Source organism: Nycticebus coucang, chromosome 4 (genome assembly GCF_027406575.1).
Source record: "Nycticebus coucang isolate mNycCou1 chromosome 4, mNycCou1.pri, whole genome shotgun sequence".
NCBI classification, from domain to species: Eukaryota; Metazoa; Chordata; class Mammalia; order Primates; family Lorisidae; genus Nycticebus; species Nycticebus coucang.
The window spans coordinates 67,691,333-67,715,209 of record NC_069783.1 but is presented as its reverse complement, the minus strand read 5'-3'; the positions used below and the strand labels follow the sequence as shown (position 1 = coordinate 67,715,209).

Sequence of the window (23,877 nt, the reverse complement as noted above, 5' to 3'; positions counted from 1 at the left end):
AAACAAACCAGTTTCTCAGAAGAGATAATATTTACCCATTCCAGAGAGAAATCTGGGCATCCTTATAGAGAAGCATTGTGAAAGGAAATGAAAAAACATGCTGAAGAAGACCTTTATCTGAGATACAGATGCCAAAACATTATAATTTATTTATAGAAATGGGTTGTCTTACAACCCTGAATTTTAGGTAACTCTATACACCTGCAAGTCATAAAAAGTAGCATTTCTTCTTTTGACAATTCTAAAATTCAGATTTTTCCAGCTACTTTCTCTTTACTCTATACAATTTCATGGCATTTTTGTACTTTTATTTGTTTTCAGCTTCCTCCTGATCCCACAGTTGGAAGTAAATTGTTCCTTCAGCTTTTGCTTTATTTCCTTGAGCTTACCCAGACACCTCCACCCGCCAGACACGGGAGCAGCCGCTTCTTCCTTACTAGTCCCTGAGCCTATCTTGAGTGTGGCAGGAAGAGAATATTCCAAACTCCTACATCCCTTGCCCATCTGTCAGTCAGTGGTCCTCACACACCTTGTTCTGGCCGCCTGGTGTCAACACTGAGCACGTGGTTTCCTTTCACTGTCAGTCTGACTTGGGATCAGGGACGCCCAGGATACATCTTGGGCCCTCGTGTTTCCCTGCTGGCTTCTCCACCCTCTCTTTTCCTATGCTCCATCTAGTCTCTTTGGTGTCCTAAGCACATAGCAGGGAGCTGGAACTGGGGATTGCTAGGATCCTGGTGCATGGGGACTCATCTCAGACTGCCTGCCTGGACTCTGATGGTTGTCTATCTTTCCCCACAAGCCCCCAACCCTGACCAACCTGCTACCATTATGTTCTTCCCACCAAAAGGACACTTCGGGGGTTGCTGTGATTGTCCACAGGCACAAGTCTGCAAACAGGCCACGTGTGAAGAAACAGAACTAACCCAGAAGGAGAACCTAATTCAACGGTGGCCTTAGAGCAACATAGTTATTTTTTGATGTCTTAAATACAATTCCTCAGGAATTCAACATCTAATAAATAATTTTATCATGCACAGCTAAAGATTTCAGAATAGTCCAAGAATAAAAAAAGAGCTATTAGACCAATACTGTTCCCATTCCCCAAAAACATACATAAAATTTTCATCCACGTAATTCCTGAGTTTGAACCAACCTTTTTGAATCAACTCTAATACCTAACCAGAGATGGGTGAAGGAAACATCAGTGGATCTTTGACCACAAAGATACACTAACAAAGTATGTCACAATACACACACGCTGTATTATTCTCTCAAAGTGTATGCAATTAGCTGATAAATCTAAGACATATATGAAGGGCCAAAACATGTCAGCCAAGTGCTGTGATTCAATCCAGTAAAAACACAGCTTTCCCAATCTTAACTTAAAACATCTGGAAGAAATGCATTACAGCCAATAGTGTAGAATTTATCAGTGAGGGGGATGGGCAGGATTTGTCTGAGACTGTGGCTCTATTAGTTTGAAATGTCTGGTTTCAAAAGGTAGGAAGTCACTATGGCACTGGGTGAATATCCCTTGGTTATTAGCAGCCCAGACTGTACAGTAATCAGTTTGTCTGAACTGCAGCAGACAGGAGATCTTAGGGACTGGGAGCTGTGTGGGTGGCAGGGGAGGTGGAGGCTTCCTCCCCACACAGGCAGCAGCAGCCATGGAGAAGGTCCAGATAGCATTGGGAATTGCTGACGGGCACCAGGTGCAGTGGCAGGGACTCGCACAGGGTTGGGGAGATGTCAGAGGTGACAGGCTTTGAGGGGAGGGTATAATTGGTCTGTAGAAGAGAAAGGCCTAAGACCATGGCATGACTCAAATATAATCTGATGTGAAGAGTCAGGTCTTGGCTATGGTCCTGTACTTAACCTGACCTATGTTCCTCAACAAATGTTCTAAATTTTCTGAATCCCAGTTTTGGGAAGTATTTTAACATCTCGAGCAATACCTTGAAATCTGGAATCAAATTGCTTTGGTCAACTCACTCTTGAGCGACTATGTCCTTGAGTAAGTTCCATAAACTTTCTGCACCTCTGTTTTCTCATTTATAAAAGTGGGATAACAATAGTACCCACCCTACCTAAACTACTAGCATAAAATTGTGTTGGGAAGATGAAATGAGGTCATACAGGCAGAGCCCACCACACGGCGCCAGGAACCTGATAAGCGCTCAACTAATGGTAGCTGTTATCATCAAGAAGTTGGCCTCTGAAATCAGATAAAATAGATTTTGACTCATTCCTTGCTGGCCACGTGGACTTGGGCAAGTTATCAAACTTCTGGATCTCAACTTCCTCTTCTGTAAAATGGGGTAAGAAAAACCCTAATATCAAAGGGTTATATGATAGTTAAACGAAGTAACAGAATGTAAAGATTCTTAGTCTGTAAAATCAACTTGACTACAGTGATAAAATTCATATTGGATTGGAGAGTAAAAGAGAGAGTTAGGTCAAGGGAAACTGACAAGGTTTTGTCTCACAGACAGAACTGTGTGTGAACAGATGTGACTGGTCTATAGCTAGTGAACACCCCTTGGGCCACCAGCCAGCATATGTACTTCGTGAAAATAAGGGACCAAGAAACGACCTCAGCAGTCAAGCACTCGAGAACGTCTCACGCACATTCAACAGCAGCCCTGTGAGGATCACGCCTGTCATTGCGAGGGCCACTGCTGCTGCTCTTGGGCACAGGCTGTAGTTCTTATGTGCTTGCACTCCATCACCTCCCCCAGCCTGGCCTCAGGTTTCATCGTATTTGCTGAAAGAAACTGAACCAAGTTAGTACTATTTTCCTGCCAACTTTTGGACTGATTTCAAAGAGAAAACAGTTGAGAAAGCATGTTTGAAATCCAGAAGGAACTAAATAAATGCAATGTGTTGTTACTGGTAGGATTACTTGTGTACACCTTGCTATATTACTGGGGAAGCAAAAGAGGTACAGATAGATGTACAAGAACTCGGCCAAGTGACAAGAGCTACTTAATACACAATAGAACCTCTGTAAGGTGACCCCTCAAGGGAATGTAACAAACTGGTCAACATAAGGAGGTAGTCAATGTAAGGAACTTGGCCTACTGTACAGATACGTACATGTGGCTCCTGTCCAGTTTATGAAAATTAGGTCAACTTAAGGAGGTGGTCAGTGTAGGGAGGTAGTTAACTATGGAGGTTCTACTGTATTTAAAATGAAATCCAAAAATAAAGAAAGAAAGAAAGAAAGTGAAAACCACTGTGGACCAATCCTAATTGTATATGCATTTGTTTATTTGGATTCTAAAATTCTAATATCCTTTGTCATAAAGTTCTCAATTTGTGCAGAGATTTCTCAAGGGCCCTTAAAGAATTGTTAACATTTGTTCAGGGTTATGAGGAACCCTTTCCTTACCTTAGGCACACCTAATTTCTTTTTCTTAAAAGAAAAATAAACAGTATTTATTTGGCCATTTCCTACTAGAGGACTGTGTGTGTGTGTTAATAACAAACCAGTCTCCTTTATACATCCATGGTATAGGGGCTTTTTGCTTCTACATATCTTTTACAAAGCCCTCCAGAGCATGTTCCTTGGTGTCTTATTTGTTGTGAAGGGCGCATTCTGATTTTAATGTGAAGTAGGCTGGTCTAAGCGTGGTTAAACCTATTTGGTCAATTATATCTGTCCAATTCTCTAAGGCTAAAACCCACCAGTTTTCCTTAACTTCTCTCTCTGTCACACTCCAAAACCAAGATGACTTACACCACCTAAGTGCCAGTGATTTGAACAATGAAGTATCTCTGAATCTAACTACATTTTAAAATAAACTACCATCTTTCATAGAACTTATCCTCATCTATAAGTACGGTATGTGTGTGTGTGTGTGTTTGTATGTGTGTGTCTGTGTGTGTATATTATTGATTAGTCTTTGTCTTTTGGGATTATAAACATTACAGGGCAAGGAATGGATTTATTTTTCCCCCATGGCTATATTCACAATGCCTAACCTGGAACATAGTATGAATTAAATGAATACTAGATAAATAAATGCATAAATGGCATACTTCCCATGTGACTTAATAAGCTGACATTATAGCATATTATATACTAGCTTCCCTTTTCCCCTGTAAATATAATCTCAGGGTCTTTTGAATACAAATCCATATTCTGTACAATATTAACACCTCCTTCTTCTTCTTAAGCACCACCATATTTGGGAACTGCCTCCCCAAGAGAACTATTTCAACATTTCCATTTTTTAAAAAACAATAATGTCATAAGTGCATCATTTCTCCCATCTAAGATCTGAGCTGAGCAGCTTTGTAAAAGACCTCTTTCCTCGGGAAATACACAGAGGTCTGTGTTTGGTGGGTGGGGCTCCAGCTTCCACTGCAGGGCCACACACATTTCTTACAGCTGACTGAAAAGCACATTGGATAAGCCTGGGGACCACTGCTTTTGGAAACAGCGAGGCAGCTTGGGACATACAACTAGTTCATTTGAGCCTTCCAGACGGTCAATGTCGCTCCCATGAATTTTTTGAGACAATTTAATCTATAGTATATTTATAAGATGTTAAAAAGTCTCCTTTTCTCACTAATTCCACCAGGCATACCAAGAGGCATGTCTACTGTGAACAAGGGACATTATCTTTGATCCATTCTCGTGTTACAGAATCTCACCTTAAAATAAGAATAGAGTATTATACACACATCTCTCTGGGATCCAATTGTGATTTTAAGTGTACTAACACATTATACCTAGTAAATACTCTTACACGCAAAAAAGCACATTTTAAAAGGGTTTCTGGATTTTTAAACAATAGAGCTTATCCTAAAAGCATGCCAAAGTTTTTGTCTGAGAGAGGGCACCCAAAGTGCTTAAATAGATGCTACTCTCCTCTGTTAGTTTCACACTCAATGAGAATCTGGTTTGAAGGAGTGTAGGCCAAACAATGTTCTGAGAGTGAGGAAATTCACTTTTCTCCTCCTAAACCACTTTTCTGTCATGTTTTCAGCAGAAAAGCTCAGAGAGCTGTGAACTCCAAACGTGGTTATTTAGTAAGAAGAGCTTGCTGACCTTCACATGCTAACCTGCATATGAAGTGAGTGGCCCCCCGTGGAAGTTGACTTTGTTCCAAAACTCTGCTGTTGCTTTTATAATAGGTCTCACCAGATTCCTGGACACAGGACAAGGAGCTGCAGGAGGAGTAGTGATGATCTGGGATTAACTTAATAGGCCCCTCTGTCATCTTTGTAGTCTTTTCGAGGTATGGTAATTTTTATTCCATTTGGACTTTTTAATAAGCTGAACAGAAATCATGCCTGGCCTGCACATCTGCAAAGTCTGAGTCTAATTAAAGACTGCTGAGGCAAATGATTTTTCTGAAAAAGATTTTCTGCTCACTGCAGAAATTATAGTTGATTCTATTTATGTTTTCTGTCTAGGCCTGCTAATGTGAACGGAGCCCCAAATGCCATCTTTTATAGGTTCCAACCTTGGAAGAGAGGGCGAGGGAAGGACTGAGAGGATTTTACAAGAAACAGAGCCACAAAACTGCCCATGTGTCGTACAGAGTAGGCCTCCCATGAGGCTGTACAGTCCTTTTGGCTGCTTCATGATTGATAAGTATGCAAAGCACAGTGCTGGACACCATAAGAAACATGATATGTGGGACGGTCTCTGTGACTGCACAACTGAGCATCTGACCTATGGCATGTAGCGTGGAAGAAATCCAAGTGCCAAGTGAGTGGTTCCAGTAATTGGTGCCTCTAGGGAGAGCTCATGGTGGAGGAGAGAGCAGGGCAGGCTCCTTGGAGACCAGGACTCTGAGCAACGCCTTGAGATTGAGGCAGGCCTGCAGATAGGTTCCGATGGGCAAAGGAAGGGAAGGGGGCTCCCTCTGATGACTAGTAAATCAGATTTAAGAAAAAGAGCTGCTGCGGCTGAAATGTGCCTTGCCATCTACAAGCCCTAGCATGAGACAATTAGTTGAATAAAGTCAGTCCCCCTTTTCTTCCAGGACTGTGGGAATAAGACATAGATTGTGATTGGAGGAAACTCTTAGTTCCAGGTGGGGTCTTGGAAGAGGGGGTGTAAGGGGAACCTGGAAGACTGACTTTGCCTTTTGTCACAGCTTTGCTCTGGCCTGAGCTAGATGAGAGGGTTAGGTATCTTCCATCTTCCTGTGAGTGGAAGAGAGAAATCAGCACAGGATCTGATTTCCATAAATAAAATAAATTTATATATGCCATGAAATGGATTTATTCCTCAGTTTCATTACTCTTACAGTATTCTTGATAACAAGGATGTTCATGGCAAAGCTTGCAAGAAATCCTTGTAAACATAGTTGGGTTTGCTCAATACTTGTTTATTGTTGATCCAACATGCAGAAAGCTCTAGTGCTGACTCACCCTCTCATTAATAGGCAGTCTAAAGTAGGCTTCAGTATTTATTCCAAGGAAATGCTCCTACACAGAGCTGACTTGGTGCCAGCAACTGTGGGCTCTCCTCATAGATAGTGTTCCTGGTTCCCAAAACTGTCCTCAATTGCACAGCAAGTAGGGACAGCTAGGAGGAGGAGTTGGCATCACTGAGACCGGGCCAAGTGTGGGAATTCAAAACTGCTGCTGACCTGTTTCAGGGTTATCTGAATCCAGTTTTCTGTAGGTTCCTGTTTCACTGTCTGAAGCACATCTGAAAAGGCAAAGACCCAGGACCCTTGCTGAACCTTTGCTTCATGGTTTCACTTGAGGGCTGATATGAAATTCACCAGTTGTGGTCAGTGTAAATTCCCTGAAGAAGCCACATTAAGAGAAGGCAAAAAGAGTAGTTTTCTCCTTTACAGTTGTACCAGCTTCCAGGGTTACAATCTTCTAACCATCCATAGTTTTTCTTAAAATTTTATCATTATATGGTGCAAAACTGAGCAGGAAAACCATCATGGTCCATGGAGATAGAGTACCACACAAGCGTGGAAGGGAAGATGTTCCTCTGAACCTGTGTCAAGTGGCCAGCTTCTTGTGGTGATGGCACTTCACACACTGAGCAGTAATTGCAATTTTGGGCAGTGTTCTCCACCCTAGTAAAGACAAAGAGCTCCCCCACCTACCCACTATGCATTCAGATCAGGCCACACGGGTTCTGGTCTTGCCTCTGCTACAATCAAGCATCAGGCATTTCACATTTGTGGTCTTCAGTGTCTTCTTCTCTGGAATGCAGCTGCTTCTGGCCTGTCCACGTTATTCAGTAGAGCACAGAGGCCATTCACATTGTGGGTGTTCTAGACAGATCCGGGTCTACTCTGATCACTACCACTAAGCAGTGTGGCCTTGGACAAGGTAGTCAATCTCTACAGTAGAGGTAAGAAAGGGATAATAATATCTATATCAAGTGGAGCTTCTGAGGATTTGAGGAAATGAGCATGTAAAACCGTTTGTGCAGTGCCTGCATATAGTAAGAACTCACCAAATGGTGGCCTTTTATTATTTTAACCTTCCTAAGTCTGTAGGGGCAGGGGACAGCAGGGGCTCTGGAGTCATGGAACTGGGTTCCAATCCTGCATTCCTCCTTAGAGCTGTGTGGTCTTAGGCAGGTTACCTGAGCTTCAGATTCTTTATGTGTGAAATGGAGACAACAATATTTACTTCACAGCATTGTTATGATTTTTAAATGGCATAAAGGGGCAATGTTTGGTCCTCAAGTAAGTTCTCTAGTAGCTGTTAAATTTTCTTCAGCTTTCCCCCCATGTTCTGCAGTTGAAAAACTAAAATGGAAAACAAATGAGAGCACTTGGAAAAATAAAACACTACACAAACTAGACACATAAGTAATTCTTCCTGGTGGAGAGAGGATTGAAGAACAGTAAAAACATCAAACCGCAAGTATTAGATTGAGGAAGCAGAGAATCTGGGGACTTGGTGAATCTAAGCCTGGAGTAATCGGCCCTTGGTAATTCAGTGATTTTGCCTTTTCCTGACATTAATGGCTAGTGTCATGGAAGGGACAAGAGTTCTGGAGCCAGACCTGTGTTCGAATTCCCGCTCCACCATTATGAGAGGGCAGCCAGTCCAACCTTCTTGCACCTCAGCTTTTTCACCTATAAAATAATAATAATAAATCCTTCTTCAGAGAGGGGTAGTGGAGTGCCTACTGGAAGAGCTGGTGGAGACATGCTCAGTAAGTCACAGTAGTTTTTTTTCTTCATAGGCCTACTGATTCTGAGCATTTAATCATTCATTACCCATATAGGATATAGATAAAATGACATGATGTGTAGGTTTCCCAAGACTTGATTTCAAGCCTGATTGCTCTGTTGTCACTCTGTATTTGGCCATAGCTCCGCATTGTCCTGGGAGTAAATACCATGGCCTTCGAAGGTCTGATGATGTAGCCTCTGCCAAATTCTTTGCTTCATCTTTGTCCACTCTTACCTTAAGCGTTGCTCTTTCATTCTCCTATGCACCATCTTAGAGCCATTCTCTGCTGAGAACACTCTATCCACGCTCCCATTTCATCTTTCAGTTCATCTCTTCAAAGGAGCCTGGATTCTTTGTCAATCCTTTTAATGTCAGGATCATATTATTTCTTTTACACAATTCATCACAATTTTAATTACATATATATATTTATTTACTTGTTTTTATGTGTCTCTCCCACTAGATTATAAGCTCTCCCAGGACAGGGTCTCTACCTGCTTTAGTTATTACCAAATGGACAGAGCCCACTGCAAAAGGTTTTTAATGAGTATTTGATTAAAGAATAAATACTAGCTCCTGCATCTTGATCTGAAGTTTAAAGATATCAGCAAAAGATATAGGCTCTATGGGCAGGAAAGTTTATGAACTTGTTGAGCTTCTAGAGGCTGCTCTGCAATCGTTTTTGGATAATTAAGCCCAGTCCTATTTTATGAGAAAATAACCAGTAACAAAACAATATCCATGGGAAACAAGCAGGAATAGATGCTTCAAATGGGGGTGGGGGGTTGAGAGCTTTATTTTCAGTATCCAAAAGGGGAAATGAACCTACTTCTTAAAAATAGCCAACTTTTAGGCCATAATCACTTCTGTCTGATTTGAGAAAGATGAGACTGCTGTGCTTATCCCTGTTTCTCTGTCCAGGGAAACCAATGAACAACTACCATAAACATGGGTTTCAAGTACTGGAAGGATCAAAACCACGAGCATAACTCCCAGATAAAAGCTCGCAAGAATGTTATCTTCAGCTAAAAGTCTGGAGACTTTTAAGTCTCAATTTTTTTTTTTACCCTTTGTTGGAGACTGTTTTGCTAGAATTTCTTTAACATCTTTGGAGTTATTTCCATTTGGGGGTTGGGGGGGCTTTTACAAACATCTGGACTCCTGTTCAATTTGAGTGAGTTGCTAAGGTTGAAATATTCAAGGACAACCTGATTCATGCAGATGCAAAGATTATAATTATTTGTGTAGCAACCAACTCTTGGATGATGTTAAGTGTACGGCTCGTAAGAATTTTTGAACAGATTAAGAGTTGTCTCCGTTGGGAATCCAGCCATGTGAAGGCAGGATGACCGCCTCTTGATTGGGCTACTGCCTCTGGGTGCCACCAGTCTCTTTCCTATGTACACTGACACTGCCATCAGACAATCTTCCTAAATCTCATTTGTTTCAGCGATGATACCCATTGCCCATATGCTGATTATGTCCAGGCTTATTTACTATTGCTCCTTTACCCAAACTGTCCTTCCAGGTAGATAGTTATTGCTATTGTCCCTTGAACATGCTTTGCTCTTTTCCAGCCTGTGGCCTGAGGACAGGTCATCTCTCCCTTGGTGCTACCCACCACCCTCCCCTGGTCTTGCAATGACTCAAGGTGTTCCTTGCAGGCTCCTGCTCAAAATAATCCCCCTCTGAGTCTCTAAAGGATTCTTCATCAGCCCTAAATCCCGCTGCTAATCATGTTTTTTCATTTCTTGGGTTGTTGTTTTATGTAGTTATTATAGTTCTTGTTTTTACATCGTCAAGTCTGCCACAGTGACCCTAGAAATAGTTTAGAGCAAGATCCCTTCATCTGTGGACCCATAATTGCATTTGATACTTTCCTAACCTATCAATAATTTCTAGTTTCTGGCTAAGGTAGTTTGAGTGTGTTTTTATTCTTTGCAAACAAACACATCTTAAATGAGACAACTGATATCTGTACATATGTAAGGTAAGAATTCCCAACCTGAGCTGAGATTCTTTTTTACAACTCTGAAAACTTAAAGCCACATATATCAATGTTCTAAAAGTATACCTGGGACATTTATTTTAAAAAAATAGAGATTTAAAATAGGCAGATTCTTTCAACTCATCCCAAACTGACTGCAATAGTATCTTTTGGGGTTAGGTATTGCAAACATGATTCACACACACACACACACACAACTTAGAAGATCAATGGAAGCTGATATTATTGCCCATCATATGATAGAAAAGGGAAGCAGAAGAGAAAATTATTCACATGCTTCAAGTACCTATCATATGTCTGCAAAAATACTAGGTATTTTCATTAGTAATCCTTGTAATCCTCAAATAAGCCTATGATGTAAATCTTATCATAAGTCCCTTTTTCCAAACAAGAAAAGAATGTCCAAGGATCTGTAAGTGGTAAATACATAGGCCAGCATTTAAACACTGTGCTAACTAGCTCTGAGATTCTTCTCATTCTGCTTTCCACCCTGTCGCAGGTCCCAGGAATCCTTAAAGGGAGAGGCAGCATGGAGGCCCAGCCATGCCAGAGGTCTCCTAGGTTTGTCTGAGGAAGCTGGCAGATTCTGAGCCCCCAGCTCCTAACCCTTGGGTCAAGATCCCTTGACATCATAAGAGGGCAGTGATCCTTTGAGCTCTGAATTTGCACCCTGGACCCAAAGTCTGGAGCCTGGTGAGCTTCTAGGGAAGACTGTGGGATGCCTGCCTGGTCACGAAACCTAAAGGTGGAAGCCATACCACCTCAGGATATCACAGAGATAGTATGTACACTGGCTTGCGGCTGAGGCTTTAAAGATCAGCATCTGATATTCCAAGGGTCTGGCCTTTGTGTAGAAGGGAGAAAAGAGAGACTTGGAAGCCAACATCCTGTTGACCATCCAGAAAAGCTACCTGTGTGTGGAAAGGAGGGCTGGTGACTTTCCAAAGAACAATGGAGCACGTCATTTGGGATTATCCATCTAAAGTAGTGTTCTCAACCTTGGCTCCACATTAGACTCACCTGGGGAGATTTAAGAAATTCCTGAGGCCCAGGCTGCTTCCCAGATCACAGACCAGACAGTGTTTTCCAAAGCTATGAAGAAGAGTGCCTGGTCTAAAGTGCCTCCCATAGGAGTGATCTAGGTCTGGCCTGCAAATGCTCTGGAGGCAGCCTGTGCTCAGAGGTAGCCGGGAAAGTGGAGGTCGTTGAAGCCTTCCCAGCCTGACTGAACACAGGCTGCTATGGTATGCCCCGTAAGCAACCTGAGAGGGCCGTCTGAAGTTTGGCCCACTGGCAAAGCAAGGTTCCACTCAAGTTTTAATTTTCCATTGTAGGGTAGAAATGGCACATGAGAATGAGAAAAGACACGCATGAAAGGCAGAAGGGAGAGGCGGGCGTGGCAAACACTAAGATATATGAAAAGATGTTCTCTCAGGTAGAAAAACACCAGCATTGGAGAGATGAACTGGAGAACTAGGAGCAGACGGGGCAGGCAGAAGGTGCCTGGACGTCCCGTCTCAGAGAAAGTGCTCTACTCACTGAGTGGATGATGCCTTGCAGAGCCTGGAAGCCGTCATTCACAGGAAACACATGATCCTTACTGTCTGCGATCCGGGCCAGCTGAGAACACAGCGAACACACGGAAGTGTCAGGCTTGGACATGGGAAATTTAGGAAAGCCACTGGGGTCAGGGGACTCAACCTTCCAGAACTCAAAGGACCAGGAGGACTTCACTGGGCGCAGGGGCCTCTCGGAAAAGCCTTCAGTAACAATGAGCTTACCAGCAGCCTCTCCAGAGCAGGCCCCGAGGGTCAGTTTCAGCTTTTATGTTTGTTTTAATACTGTTCTTTTTGGGAGGAGAGGTTAAGCGGGCCCGGCCTGATGAACGTTTGGCCTGAGTTGATAGTCTTATAAATCTAGGGATAGGCCATTGGCTTATTTTTCTTCCATTCACCCAAATTCCTATTGGTAACTTTATTCAAATCAAACAGACTCAAGTTTCCTTTCAGAGCAACTTTAAAAATAAATTCAAGCTTTGGTAAGGCCAGTGAGTGGGAGCCTAACCTATCACCCAAACAACTCATTAAGAAAAGGGCCTTCGGTCCCACCGATTACTAAAGGCCCTTTTCTTTTTTTTTTTTTTTTTGCAGTTTGGCCAGGGCTGGGTTGGAACCTGCCACCTTCAGTACATGGGGCCGACACCCTACTCACTGAGCCACAGGCACTGCTAAAGGCCCTTTTCTTAATGAGTGGTGCATCTTACAAGGATACATGTGAAACTTACTAAATGTAGAATATAAATGTCTTAACACAATAACTAAGAAAATGCCAGGAAGGCTATATTAACCAGTTTGATGAAAATATTTCAAATTGTATATAAAACCAGCACATGGTGCCCCATGATTGCATTAATGTATACAGGTATGATTTAATAAAATAAAATAAAATAAAATAAAATGGGCTTTGCATTGGTTGGGCTGCTGCTACTATAAGGAGCTAAGGACCAAGGGCAAGGAGAAGCTGATCTCTGAGCTTAATTATGCTCAAATCTCTGTGTAGTTCTGTGATTGCCATAGTCAGAGTCAGAGCCAGCAATGTAAGGTTCAAAAAATAATGTCTTTTTTTGTTTGTTTGTTTGTTTTTGCTGACTGAGAAAGTGATACTTACTCTTGCAAAAATTTGGGAAAATCCAAGATAGTTAAAGTAAAAAGAAAACAAAGATTACTCATTATCCATCCATCTGTCTTTATTAACAATTTGATTGATACCGATCTTCATAGTTTTTCTACACAAGTACACATATATTTATTTTAAAAGTGGGCACATGCTATTCTCACTTCTTTGTAATCCCATTTTATTCACTTAACAATATATCCTGAGCATTTTGCTATGCTATTAAAACAAAATGAAATTATGAACTACATTGAGGAACACTTATTTAGGCTGTTAGCAAGTTTTTACAATTTGTTTAGGTATGCTTTGTACACACTTCTTTTTGCCTACTTGTCCCATTTTTTTCCATATTTTTACTTTCAAAATGCATCGCATTTTTAATGTGTAAAAGGAAGATTTGTTGTTAGGGTTAAAAAAATACTTACCAAATTAAGTTTTTAAATAAAACAGGTTTTCCATGTTAGTTCAGATCTTTTTTTACATTTTGGCAATTTAACATTGAAGACCCCAAGTGCATCAACAAATGACTTCACATCTTTCCACGTCCAGTAACTCCTGCATAGCATTTCTAGAAAGATAACTTATCAAATGGGTATTTATCCTGCTGATGGACCCTCTGTCCTGACTGTACATATTCTCCATCATTCACAAACTTAGCCTTCTCCAGACCTCAGGAAATCCGTGACATACCTGTGTTTCATTGAAATCTTTCACACCAACACAGTACACGATGGCACCAAGATCTCGGGATCTATTAGCCTGGGTCAAGGAAAGAAAGGAAATTAGAAAGAGAAACAGCGACCAACAGACACTTCTTGGATTTGCCTGATTAACTTCAATAATAAGATATTTAATGAGCAGCTACAGTGTGCCAAATGTCACACAGCAGACGGCAATCCCTGTTTCCAAGAGGCTCACACTTCAGTGGACACCACATTCTAATGGTGGACCTGAGGGAAGTAATTACTTCGACGGGGAAGGGTTGAAAAAGATAGACTGAAATAGAATCCTTGTGAAGGGCTTTGACAGATAAAGGGAGGACAGGGAAACTGCAGGCTAAGATAAGCCAAATATTATAGGGAAATGATTACCTTTTCTATTCTTCTGATGGATTTTTATTCATACACTTTTGTTTGCTTGTAATTGCAGCATGGTATCATGAAAGAATACGGCCTTTGGAACCCCATATAGCTGGGTTTGACACCTGGCTTTGTTCTGTATAGTGTACTGGGGATTAAAGGGGAAAACATATGCAGAATTCCCCACCCAAGGTCTAGAACAATGTGGATACTCATTAATGTCAGCACAAGTTGGGAAAGGGCTTTTTTCACTACTACGGAATAAACTGGTTTAATGATCTGGAAATCGTGGTCCATATTTAAATATGTAAACCCACGGGACCATCTCTAAAATTAAGTATTGAGAGTGCAACATAAAATCATGCAGGTTTGACTAGAATTTAATATTTGATTTATTAAAGGCTCTTGTATTTGCTTTCCGGTGTTTCAAAATATAAAATAAAAACTGGAAATCCGACAATGGCTTCCTGCACCACTGGCTCAGTCTGGGGCCCCAGACATTGCCCAAAGTTCTCCACACTCCTGCTCAAGCTCTCCCCAAGGCAGTTCAACTGAGTGCCAAGTCCAAGAACACGGAAACAGTTCACAGGGCGGGCGGAGCAAGATGGCAGCCGAATAACAGCTTCCTTGCATCTGGGCACCGTGAGTCTGGGGAGATAGGACTCCAGGCATCTCTGGCTGGTGGGATCTGCCTATCATCACCCCTGAGAGGATACAGGGAGTCAGCGAGAGACTTCTGGACCCCAAGAGGAGGACTAAAACAGTGGAAAACCGGCAAGTGGTCCCATGTGTTCAATCCGTCTAAACCCGCCCGCAACTTCCACAGGCACGAGAACTTAAAGAGCAAGAGGAAGTGAAAGGAAAATTAGGGCAAGGAAACAGATAATAGAAATCACTCATGAGGAAGAATCAGCAGAAAACTCCAGGCAACATGAAGAACCAGTCCAGAACAACCCCACCAAGGGACCATGAGGTAGCTACTGCAGAGGATTCCACCTATACAGAAATGTTAGGAATGACAGAAAGGGAATTTAGAATACACATGTTGAAAACAATGAAAGAAATGATGGAAACAATGAAGGAAACTGCTAATAAAGTGGAAAATAACCAAAAGGAAATCCAAAAACAGAATCAAATCAGAGATGAATGATACGAAGAATATAAAAAGGATATAGCAGAGCTGAAGGAAATGAAACAGTCAATCAGGGAACTTAAAGATGCAATGGAAAGTATCAGCAACAGGTTAGACCATGCAGAAGAAAGAATTTCAGAGGTAGAAGACAAAGTTTTTGAGATAACTCAGATAGTAAAAGAGGCAGAAAAGAAGAGAGAGAAAGCAGAACATTCACTGTCAGAATTATGGGACTTTATGAAGCGTTCCAACATACGAGTTATAGGAATTCCAGAAGGGGAAGAAGAATGCCCCAGAGGAATAAAAGCCATACTAGAGAATATTATAAAAGAAAATTTCCCAAATATCACCAAAGATTCTGACACACTGCTTTCAGAGGGCTATCGGACCCCAGGTCGCCTCAACTCTAACCGAGCTTCTCCAAGACACATTGTGATGAACCTGTCCAAAGTCAAGACAAAAGAAAAGATTCTGCAAGCTGCCAGGAGTAAGCGCCAGTTGACCTACAGGGGCAAATCCATCAGAGTGACCGCAGACTTCTCTAATGAAACTTTCCAAGCAAGAAGACAATGGTCATCTACCTTTAATCTACTTAAACAGAACAATTTTCAGCCCAGAATTTTGTACCCTGCTAAGCGAAGCTTCAAAATTGACGGAGAAATCAAATTATTTACGGATATAAAAACATTGAGGAAATTCGCCACAAGACAAGCTCTACCGGAAATACTTCAACCTGTTCTGCACACTGACCACCACAATGGATCAGCAGCAAAGTAAGAACTCAGAAATTAAAGGACAGAACCTAACCTCCACACTGATGCAAAAGATAAAACTAAGCAATGGACTCTCACAAAATAAGACGAATAGAATACTACCACACTTATCAATTATCTCAATAAATGTTAATGGCTTGAATTCCCCACTGAAGAGACATAGATTGGTTGACTGGATTAAAAAACACAAGCCATCCATTTGCTGTCTGCAAGAAACACACCTGGCTTCAAAAGACAAATTAAAGCTCCGAGTCAAGGGTTGGAAGACAATTTTTCAGGCAAATGGAATTCAGAAGAAAAGAGGAGTTGCAATCTTATTTTCAGATACATGTGGATTTAAAGCAACTAAAGTCAAAAAAGACAAAGATGGTCACTTTATATTGGTCAAGGGAAAAATACAACAAGAAGACATTTCAATTCTAAATATCTATGCACCCAATTTAAATGCTCCCAGATTCTCGAAACAGACCTTACTCAGTCTGAGCAATATGATATCTGATAATACCATAATAATAGGGGACCTTAACACTCCTCTTACAGAGCTGGACAGATCCTCTAAACAGAATTAAACAAGGATATAAGAGACTTAAATGAGACCCTAGAACAACTGTGCTTGATAGACGCATATAGAACACTCCATCCCAAAGATAAAGAATATACATTCTTCTCATCACCCCATGGAACATTCTCCAAAATTGATCATATCCTGGGACACAAAACAAATATCAACAGAATCAAAAGAATTGAAATTTTACCTTGTATCTTCTCAGACCATAAGGCACTAAAGGTGGAACTCAACTCTAACAAAAATGCTCGACCCCACCCAAAGGCATGGAAATTAAACAATCTTCTGTTGAATAACAGATGGGTGCAGGAAGAAATAAAACAGGAAATCATTAACTTCCTTGAGCATAACAACAATGAAGACACAAGCTACCAAAACCTGTGGGATACTGCAAAAGCAGTTTTGAGAGGAAAATTCATCGCTTTAGATGCCTACATTAGAAAAACAGAAAGAGAGCACATCAACAATCTCACAAGAGATCTTATGGAATTGGAAATAGAAGAACAATCTAAGCCTAAACTCAGTAGAAGAAAAGAAATATCCAAAATCAAATCAGAGATCAATGAAATTGAAAACAAAAGAATCATTCAGAAAATTAATGAAACAAGGAGTTGGTTTTTTGAAAAAATAAATAAAATTGATAAACCATTGGACAGACTAATGAGGAATAGAAAAGTAAAATCTCTAGTAACCTCACAGAAATGATAAAGGGGAAATAACAACTGATCCCACAGAGATACAAGAGATCATCTCTGAATACTACCAGAAACTCTATGCCCAGAAATTTGACAATGCGAAAGAAATGGATCAATATTTGGAATCACACCCTCTCCCTAGACTCAGCCAGGAAGAAATAGAGCTCCTGAACAGACCAATTTCTGGCACTCAGATCAAAGAAACAATAAAAAATCTTCCAACCAAAAAATGCCCTGGTCCAGATGGCTTCACTCCAGAATTCTATCAAACCTTCAAGGAAGAGCTTATTCCTGTACTGCAGAAATTATTCCAAAAAATTGAGGAAGAAGGAATCTTCCCCAACACATTCTATGAAGCAAACATCACCCTGATACCAAAACCAGGAAAAGACCCAAACATAAAGAAGAATTTCAGACCACTCTCACTCATGAATATAGATGGAAAAATTCTCAACAAAATCCTAGCCAATAGATTACAGCTTATCATCAAAAAAGTCATTCATCATGATCAAGTAGGCTTCATCCCAGGGATGCAAGGCTGGTTTAACATACGCAAGTCTATAAACATTATCCACCATATTAACAGAGGCAAAAATAAAGATCACATGATCCTCTCAATAGATGCAGAAAAAGCATTTGATAAATCCAGCATCCTTTTCTAATTAGAACACTGAAGAGTATAGGCATAGGTGGCACATTTGTAAAACTGATTGAAGCTATCTATGACAAACCCACAGCCAATATTTTACTGAATGGAGTAAAACTCAAAGCTTTTCCTCTTAGAACTGGAACCAGACAAGGTTGTCCTCTGTCACCTTTACTATTCAACGTAGTGCTGGAAGTTCTAGCCAATACAATTAGGCAAGACAAGGAAATAAAGGGAATCCAAATGGGAGCAGAGGAGGTCAAACTCTCCCTCTTTGCTGACGACATGATCTTATACTTAGAGAACCCCAAAGACTCAACCACAAGACTCCTAGAAGCCATCAAAAAATACAGTAATGTTTCAGGATATAAAATCAATGCCCACAAGTCAGTAGCCTTTGTGTACGCCAGTAACAGTCAAGATGAGAAGCTAATTAAGGACACAGCTCCCTTCACCATAGTTTCAAAGAAAATGAAATACCTAGGAGTATACCTAACGAAGGAGGTGAAGGACCTCTATAAAGAAAACTATGAACTCCTCAGAAAGGAAATAGCAGAGGATATTAACAAATGGAAGAACATACCATGCTCATGGATGGGAAGAATCAACATTGTTAAAATGCCTATACTTCCCAAAGCAATCTACCTATTCAATGCCATTCCTATCAAAATACCAACATCGTACTTTCAAGATTTGGAAAAAATGATTCTGCGTTTTGTATGGAACCGGAAAAAACCCCGTATAGCTAAGGCAGTTCTCTGTAACAAAAATAAAGCTGGGGGCAGCAGCATACCAGATTTTAGTCTGTACTACAAAGCCATAGTGCTTAAGACAGCATGGTACTGGCACAAAAACAGAGACATAGACACTTGGAATGGAATCGAAAACCAAGAAATGAAACTAACATTTTACAACCACCTAATCTTTGATAAACCAAACAAGAACATACCTTGGGGGAAAGACCCCCTATTCAATAAATGGTGTTGGGAGAACTGGATGTCTACATGTAAAAGACTGAAACTGGACCCACACCTTTCCCCACTCACAAAAATTGATTCAAGATGGATAAAGGACTTAAATTTAAGGCATGAAACAATAAAAATCCTCCAAGAAAGCATAGGAAAAACACTGGAAGATATTGGCCTGGGGAAAGACTTCATGAAGAAGACTGCCATGGCAATTGCAACAACAACAAAAATAAACAAATGAGACTTCATTAAACTGAAAAGCTTCTGTACAGCTAAGGAGACAATAACCAAAGCAAAGAGACAACCTACACAATGGGAAAGGATATTTGCATATTTTCAATCAGACAAAAGCTTGATAACTAGGATCTATAGAGAACTCAAATTAATCCACATGAAAAAAGCCAACAATCCCTTATATCAATGGGCAAGGGACATGAATAGAACTTTCTCTAAAGACGACAGACGAATGGCTAACAAACACATGAAAAAATGTTCATCATCTCTATATATTAGAGAAATGCAAATCAAAACAACCCTGAGATATCATCTAACCCCAGTGAGAATGGCCCACATCACAAAATCTCAAAACTGCAGATGCTGGCGTGGATGTGGAGAGAAGGGAACACTTTTACACTGCTGGTGGGACTGCAAACTAGTACAACCTTTCTGGAAGGAAGTATGGAGAAACCTCAAAGCACTCAAGCTAGACCTCCCATTTGATCCTGCAATCCCATTACTGGGCATCTACCCAGAAGGAAAAAAATCCTTTTATCATAAGGACACTTGTACTAGACTGTTTATTGCAGCTCAATTTACAATCGCCAAAATGTGGAAACAGCCTAAATGCCCACCAACCCAGGAATGGATTAACAAGCTGTGGTATATGTATACCATGGAATACTATTCAGCCATTAAAAAAATGGAGACTTTACATCCTTCGTATTAACCTGGATGGACGTGGAAGACATTATTCTTAGTAAAGCATCACAAGAATGGAGAAGCATGAATCCTATGTACTTAATTTTGATATGAGGACAATTAATGACAATTATGGTTATGGGGGGGGGAACAGAAAGAGGGAAGGAGGGAGGTGGGTGGGGCCTTGGTGTGTGTCACACTTTATGGGGGCAAGACATGATTGCAAGAGGGACTTTACCTAACAATTGCAATCAGTGTAACTTGGCTTATTGTACCCTCAAGGAATCCCCAACAATAAAAAAAAAAAAAAGAAAGAAAGAGAAAAAAAAACCAAAAAACTGGAAATCCTTGGCTCATACAGTAGGTGCTTAATAAATAATTGATAGTAAACATACAGTAATATATGCGTATCACTTTGAAGTCTGTTTCTTTCCCCCTCCATTAGTATTCAAACCCATTTGCGCCTAACACTGAATTCTAGCAGAAAGACAAACACATGTCTTTGTAATGTTAGAAGTATTCTCCATTGCTTTCAGCATAAAACAAACTCTTACACCACAGTCTAGCCCCAACCTTATCTGCAACAACTCTGTAACTCTTTTCCTCTAACTGGCCTTAATACAGAACTATCAAGAATGGAAAGATTTCATTTCTCCCTATCTTAAGCTTTATCTTTCTTTTTCAGAAGGCCTCCTGCTATTGGCAATGGTATTCTGAATATGTTTCCAAATTTGTATGTGCCATACCTAAAATTCCTTTCTACTAACCCCTATTTTAAGACCCTGATACCCAACTTTCAGTTCTTTCCTTATTAGGGTTTTTACTCTATTTGACTGTTATTTAGTGCCCAAATAAGTCATTTTGCATTCCCATCATATAGTTAGTTTCCAGTTTAGAAGGTAGAAACGTATCATTTTCCAAATGCTCAGGGAGTATCTGCCACATTAACTTGCGTCTTTCCCCTTCATACTAGTGGGAGGAGATGAAAATTAAAGTGTTTATCTACATAATTTCCCTATGCCCTTTGCCAGTGGAGCCTTCAAAAAGCTGACCATTATTTCATGGTTACTGTGTTCCACTCACTCTCAGTTAATACTGAATGAATGAATGAATGAGCATGTATTTCACACCTGCTCAAGGAGATGGTTTTAAATTAGACAGTAGTCAAGAGCTTGAAGTAAATGTAATGCTACCCTTCACTCCGCGGCTGTGGCAAGAACCTCCTTCCCTCACTGCCTGTCCGTCACTACTGTTTCTTTCTACCTTCACCTGAATGAGCCTTTGTCCCTAAGGAGGCTTCAGTACATGTCTGTGGTTAACTTATTTCCTTTCATACCAATTATGCCAATACAGCATTATGCCAATTATCCATATAGCTCAAATCTAAAATGTGAAAGAATTTTCTAAGTGTTAACATTACTTTTCAATTCTCTTGTTCTAAGTCTCTTTCTAAAAACTGAAATCTTCATTTACAGAATTTTCTTTACTTGCCTTGAGGGAGAGTTTTTGAGAACATAAAGAAAAGGATAATATACACTAATGGAGAGATTTTCTTTTCTTTTCTTTTTTTTTTTTATTGTTGGGGATTCATTGAGGGTACAATAAGCCAGGTTACACTGATTGCAATTGTTAGGTAAAGTCCCTCTTGCAATCATGTCTTGCCCCCATAAAGTGTGACACCCACCAAGGCCCCACCCTCCCAATGGAGAGATTTTAATTAACTTTGCTACCAATTGCTGTTCACCTTTGGTTCTTAGAGTGAGAAATCTCAGCAATTAATACATTCTAACAATATTGGCTCTTACAGATTTCAAGTAAGAATTTCTCCTCCTCCCGTTTTAGTAGAAAATATGAGGGAAAACGTAGGAAAAATAGCACAACTGTTTTTTTTTTTAAAAACTGCTATACCTTCAACAAAGTCATGGTAGGTATTTTTATCCTTCAAAACAGAGTGATATGCAAACATTTTCAGAGAGGCTAAAATTTCTATCATGTGTGAGCTATGAGAATTCCCTTTAAAAATTGAATTATTATTATTTTTACATACGAAACACTCTTTCATTAAGTGATTTAGAAAGAACACCTGTTGGTTTGCCTGCATGGAGAGAGTGCCATCTAATTCAGAAAGAAGAAACCCCATTTTCCATGTATGTGTTTAAAAACCAGGCAGGCCATCACTTACCTCCCTCTCTGAGTAGAAGAAGAGATCTTCATGGAGTTCTCCATCAGTCAAAGCGATGATGACGCTGGCTGTCCTGTATCCTGTTTAACACAACACAGACTGGCTCAGTCCATCCTGCCCCCCCGCCCCCAGGAAAGCTTCCGTTCAGTCCCGAGATTTGATCTCTTAGAAGCCTGACCACCTGAAGTCAATATTATGAAAACCAACTTTTCTTTTGGGACTAGAAGCAACTCCAGTATAAAGAAGAATCTTCCACAGGGATATATAGATGGAATAGGTTTTGCTTCTGGGTTTCTCAGCTTTATCTCAAAAAATGGACAAATCTGGTAAAATGGTCACTGAACTATTATCTGGGAGTAGCTCCAGTGACTCAAGTGTGTTTATTTTCTATTAGTATGTGACTGTCACCCAGGCCTGAGAGCAAACTCTCACTTGGGCCGTTTAGCCACCTGTTATAGTCGACCACATACACCATCCCTTGACCACAGTTTGGCAAAAAAGCAATAGTCTGAATGATTCACTTGTTGACTGAAGAATTATAGCAGCCGGGAAAACTCACCAGATTCTTTCAGTGATTTTTAGGCTTCTGGTAACAATGCTCATGTTGATTTGCATTAGTAAGACTTGGTGTTGATATTTGGCTTGTTCTATTTGCTATAGTTTAGTGTGAAAAAGGAAGTGGACACCTCTACAGGCCTGGGAGTAAAATCTGCAGTGTAATATTGAATCTCTTTTAAGAGATTTTCCAGATATAAAGAAATGCAATCCACAAAAGAAGCAGAAGTAATAATAGCTGAAATAATAATCATTACTATTCCTGTGTGCTAGGCACTCTCATATTCATTTAAATGAAGAGAAGTTTAAACCAAACTGGTGTCTTGATCTTAGTATCATATGTAGTCACAGTAATGAAGAAGCCTTGGGCTCAGAAAAGGGACATGAAGATTAAATTTGACATAAAAATCCAAGACTTTGCTAACCTATCCAAGTATTTACTAATGTAATGAATTCAACATGCAAAACTGTTCATGGGAATTACAGACTGTGGCCATAATGGGAACTTAATTACTTTTATGTAACTTTTCTTGGCACCAACAGGACTGTGGCATTTGACCTGGCACGCGCCATCTTTCTATGCATTCCTTCTTTGTGATGAAGTGAGACAATATCACATATGTCTTCTGAAACATGGGATTTCTGAGGCACTTAGTCAGAAACAAATGCAGAAAAATGTTAAATAATTCGTAATGGCAATTCACACTATCGTCTTACCTTGACTGTTTTCATAATAAATCTGCTCACTGGCCTGAAAAACACATGAATGAACCATCATCAGACATACAACCACTGTTTGCCACTCCAAATACCACAGTGGGCGGTGGGCTCTGGTATTGGATATGCACTCAGGGCTCAGTCTTGATCTTTATGAAATTCACCAGGTTTCACTCATGTACTGATGAATGATATCCATGTAAAGTTACTCTCACATTAAATAATATACAGTTATGCTGTACATGTTTGTCGCCTAGAAAGAAAAGGCCATACAATATAACCTAGGTGTGTAGCAGGCAGTAACATCTAGGATTGTGTACGTACAAACTATGATGTGTGCACAAAATCGCCTAATGAGCTACTTCTCAAAATGTATCCTCATCATTAAGTGATGTATAACCGGATTGTAAACATGGTTCAGTGTCTCATTTCTCATACCCTAGCACTTGTTTTCCTTAAAGCTGAAGGCACTGGAATTCTGCCTCATCCTCTGAAGCCATGTGAGCCAGAACATTCACTTTGGGGATGGCAGGGACTTGGGTGTGGCATGATTTATGACCGCCAGCCGTGCGTCAGCTAACAAACCCTTCATCAATGTCAAGAAAGAGAAAGGAGATTCATTTCTGTAGTCCTTTTGGGTAGAATTCTCAGCACACAAGCTTATGGGGAAAAAAGTCTGCACTTTCTCACCATTGAATGCTATTCAACCCCCTTAATACATGTGCGTTAGCTCCTAATCCATGTCTATGTGGGTATTTCAATATTCCACTTAATATTTGCAATTTAAA

At 40.4% G+C, this 23,877-nt stretch overlaps 1 protein-coding gene across 1 annotated transcript in view; it reads right to left on the bottom strand.

The window, feature by feature from the left end:
* Positions 1-23,877, bottom strand: part of ANTXR1 (ANTXR cell adhesion molecule 1) — a 265,145-nt gene that overhangs the window by 180,360 nt on the left and 60,908 nt on the right. The window contains exons 5-8 of the mRNA XM_053588536.1: positions 23,090-23,123; positions 21,818-21,897; positions 13,550-13,618; positions 11,726-11,806 (exon numbers count right to left, since the gene is read on the bottom strand). Coding sequence (XP_053444511.1) covers positions 11,726-11,806; positions 13,550-13,618; positions 21,818-21,897; positions 23,090-23,123 — 264 coding nt within the window. The remainder of the gene's footprint in view (positions 1-11,725; positions 11,807-13,549; positions 13,619-21,817; positions 21,898-23,089; positions 23,124-23,877) is intronic.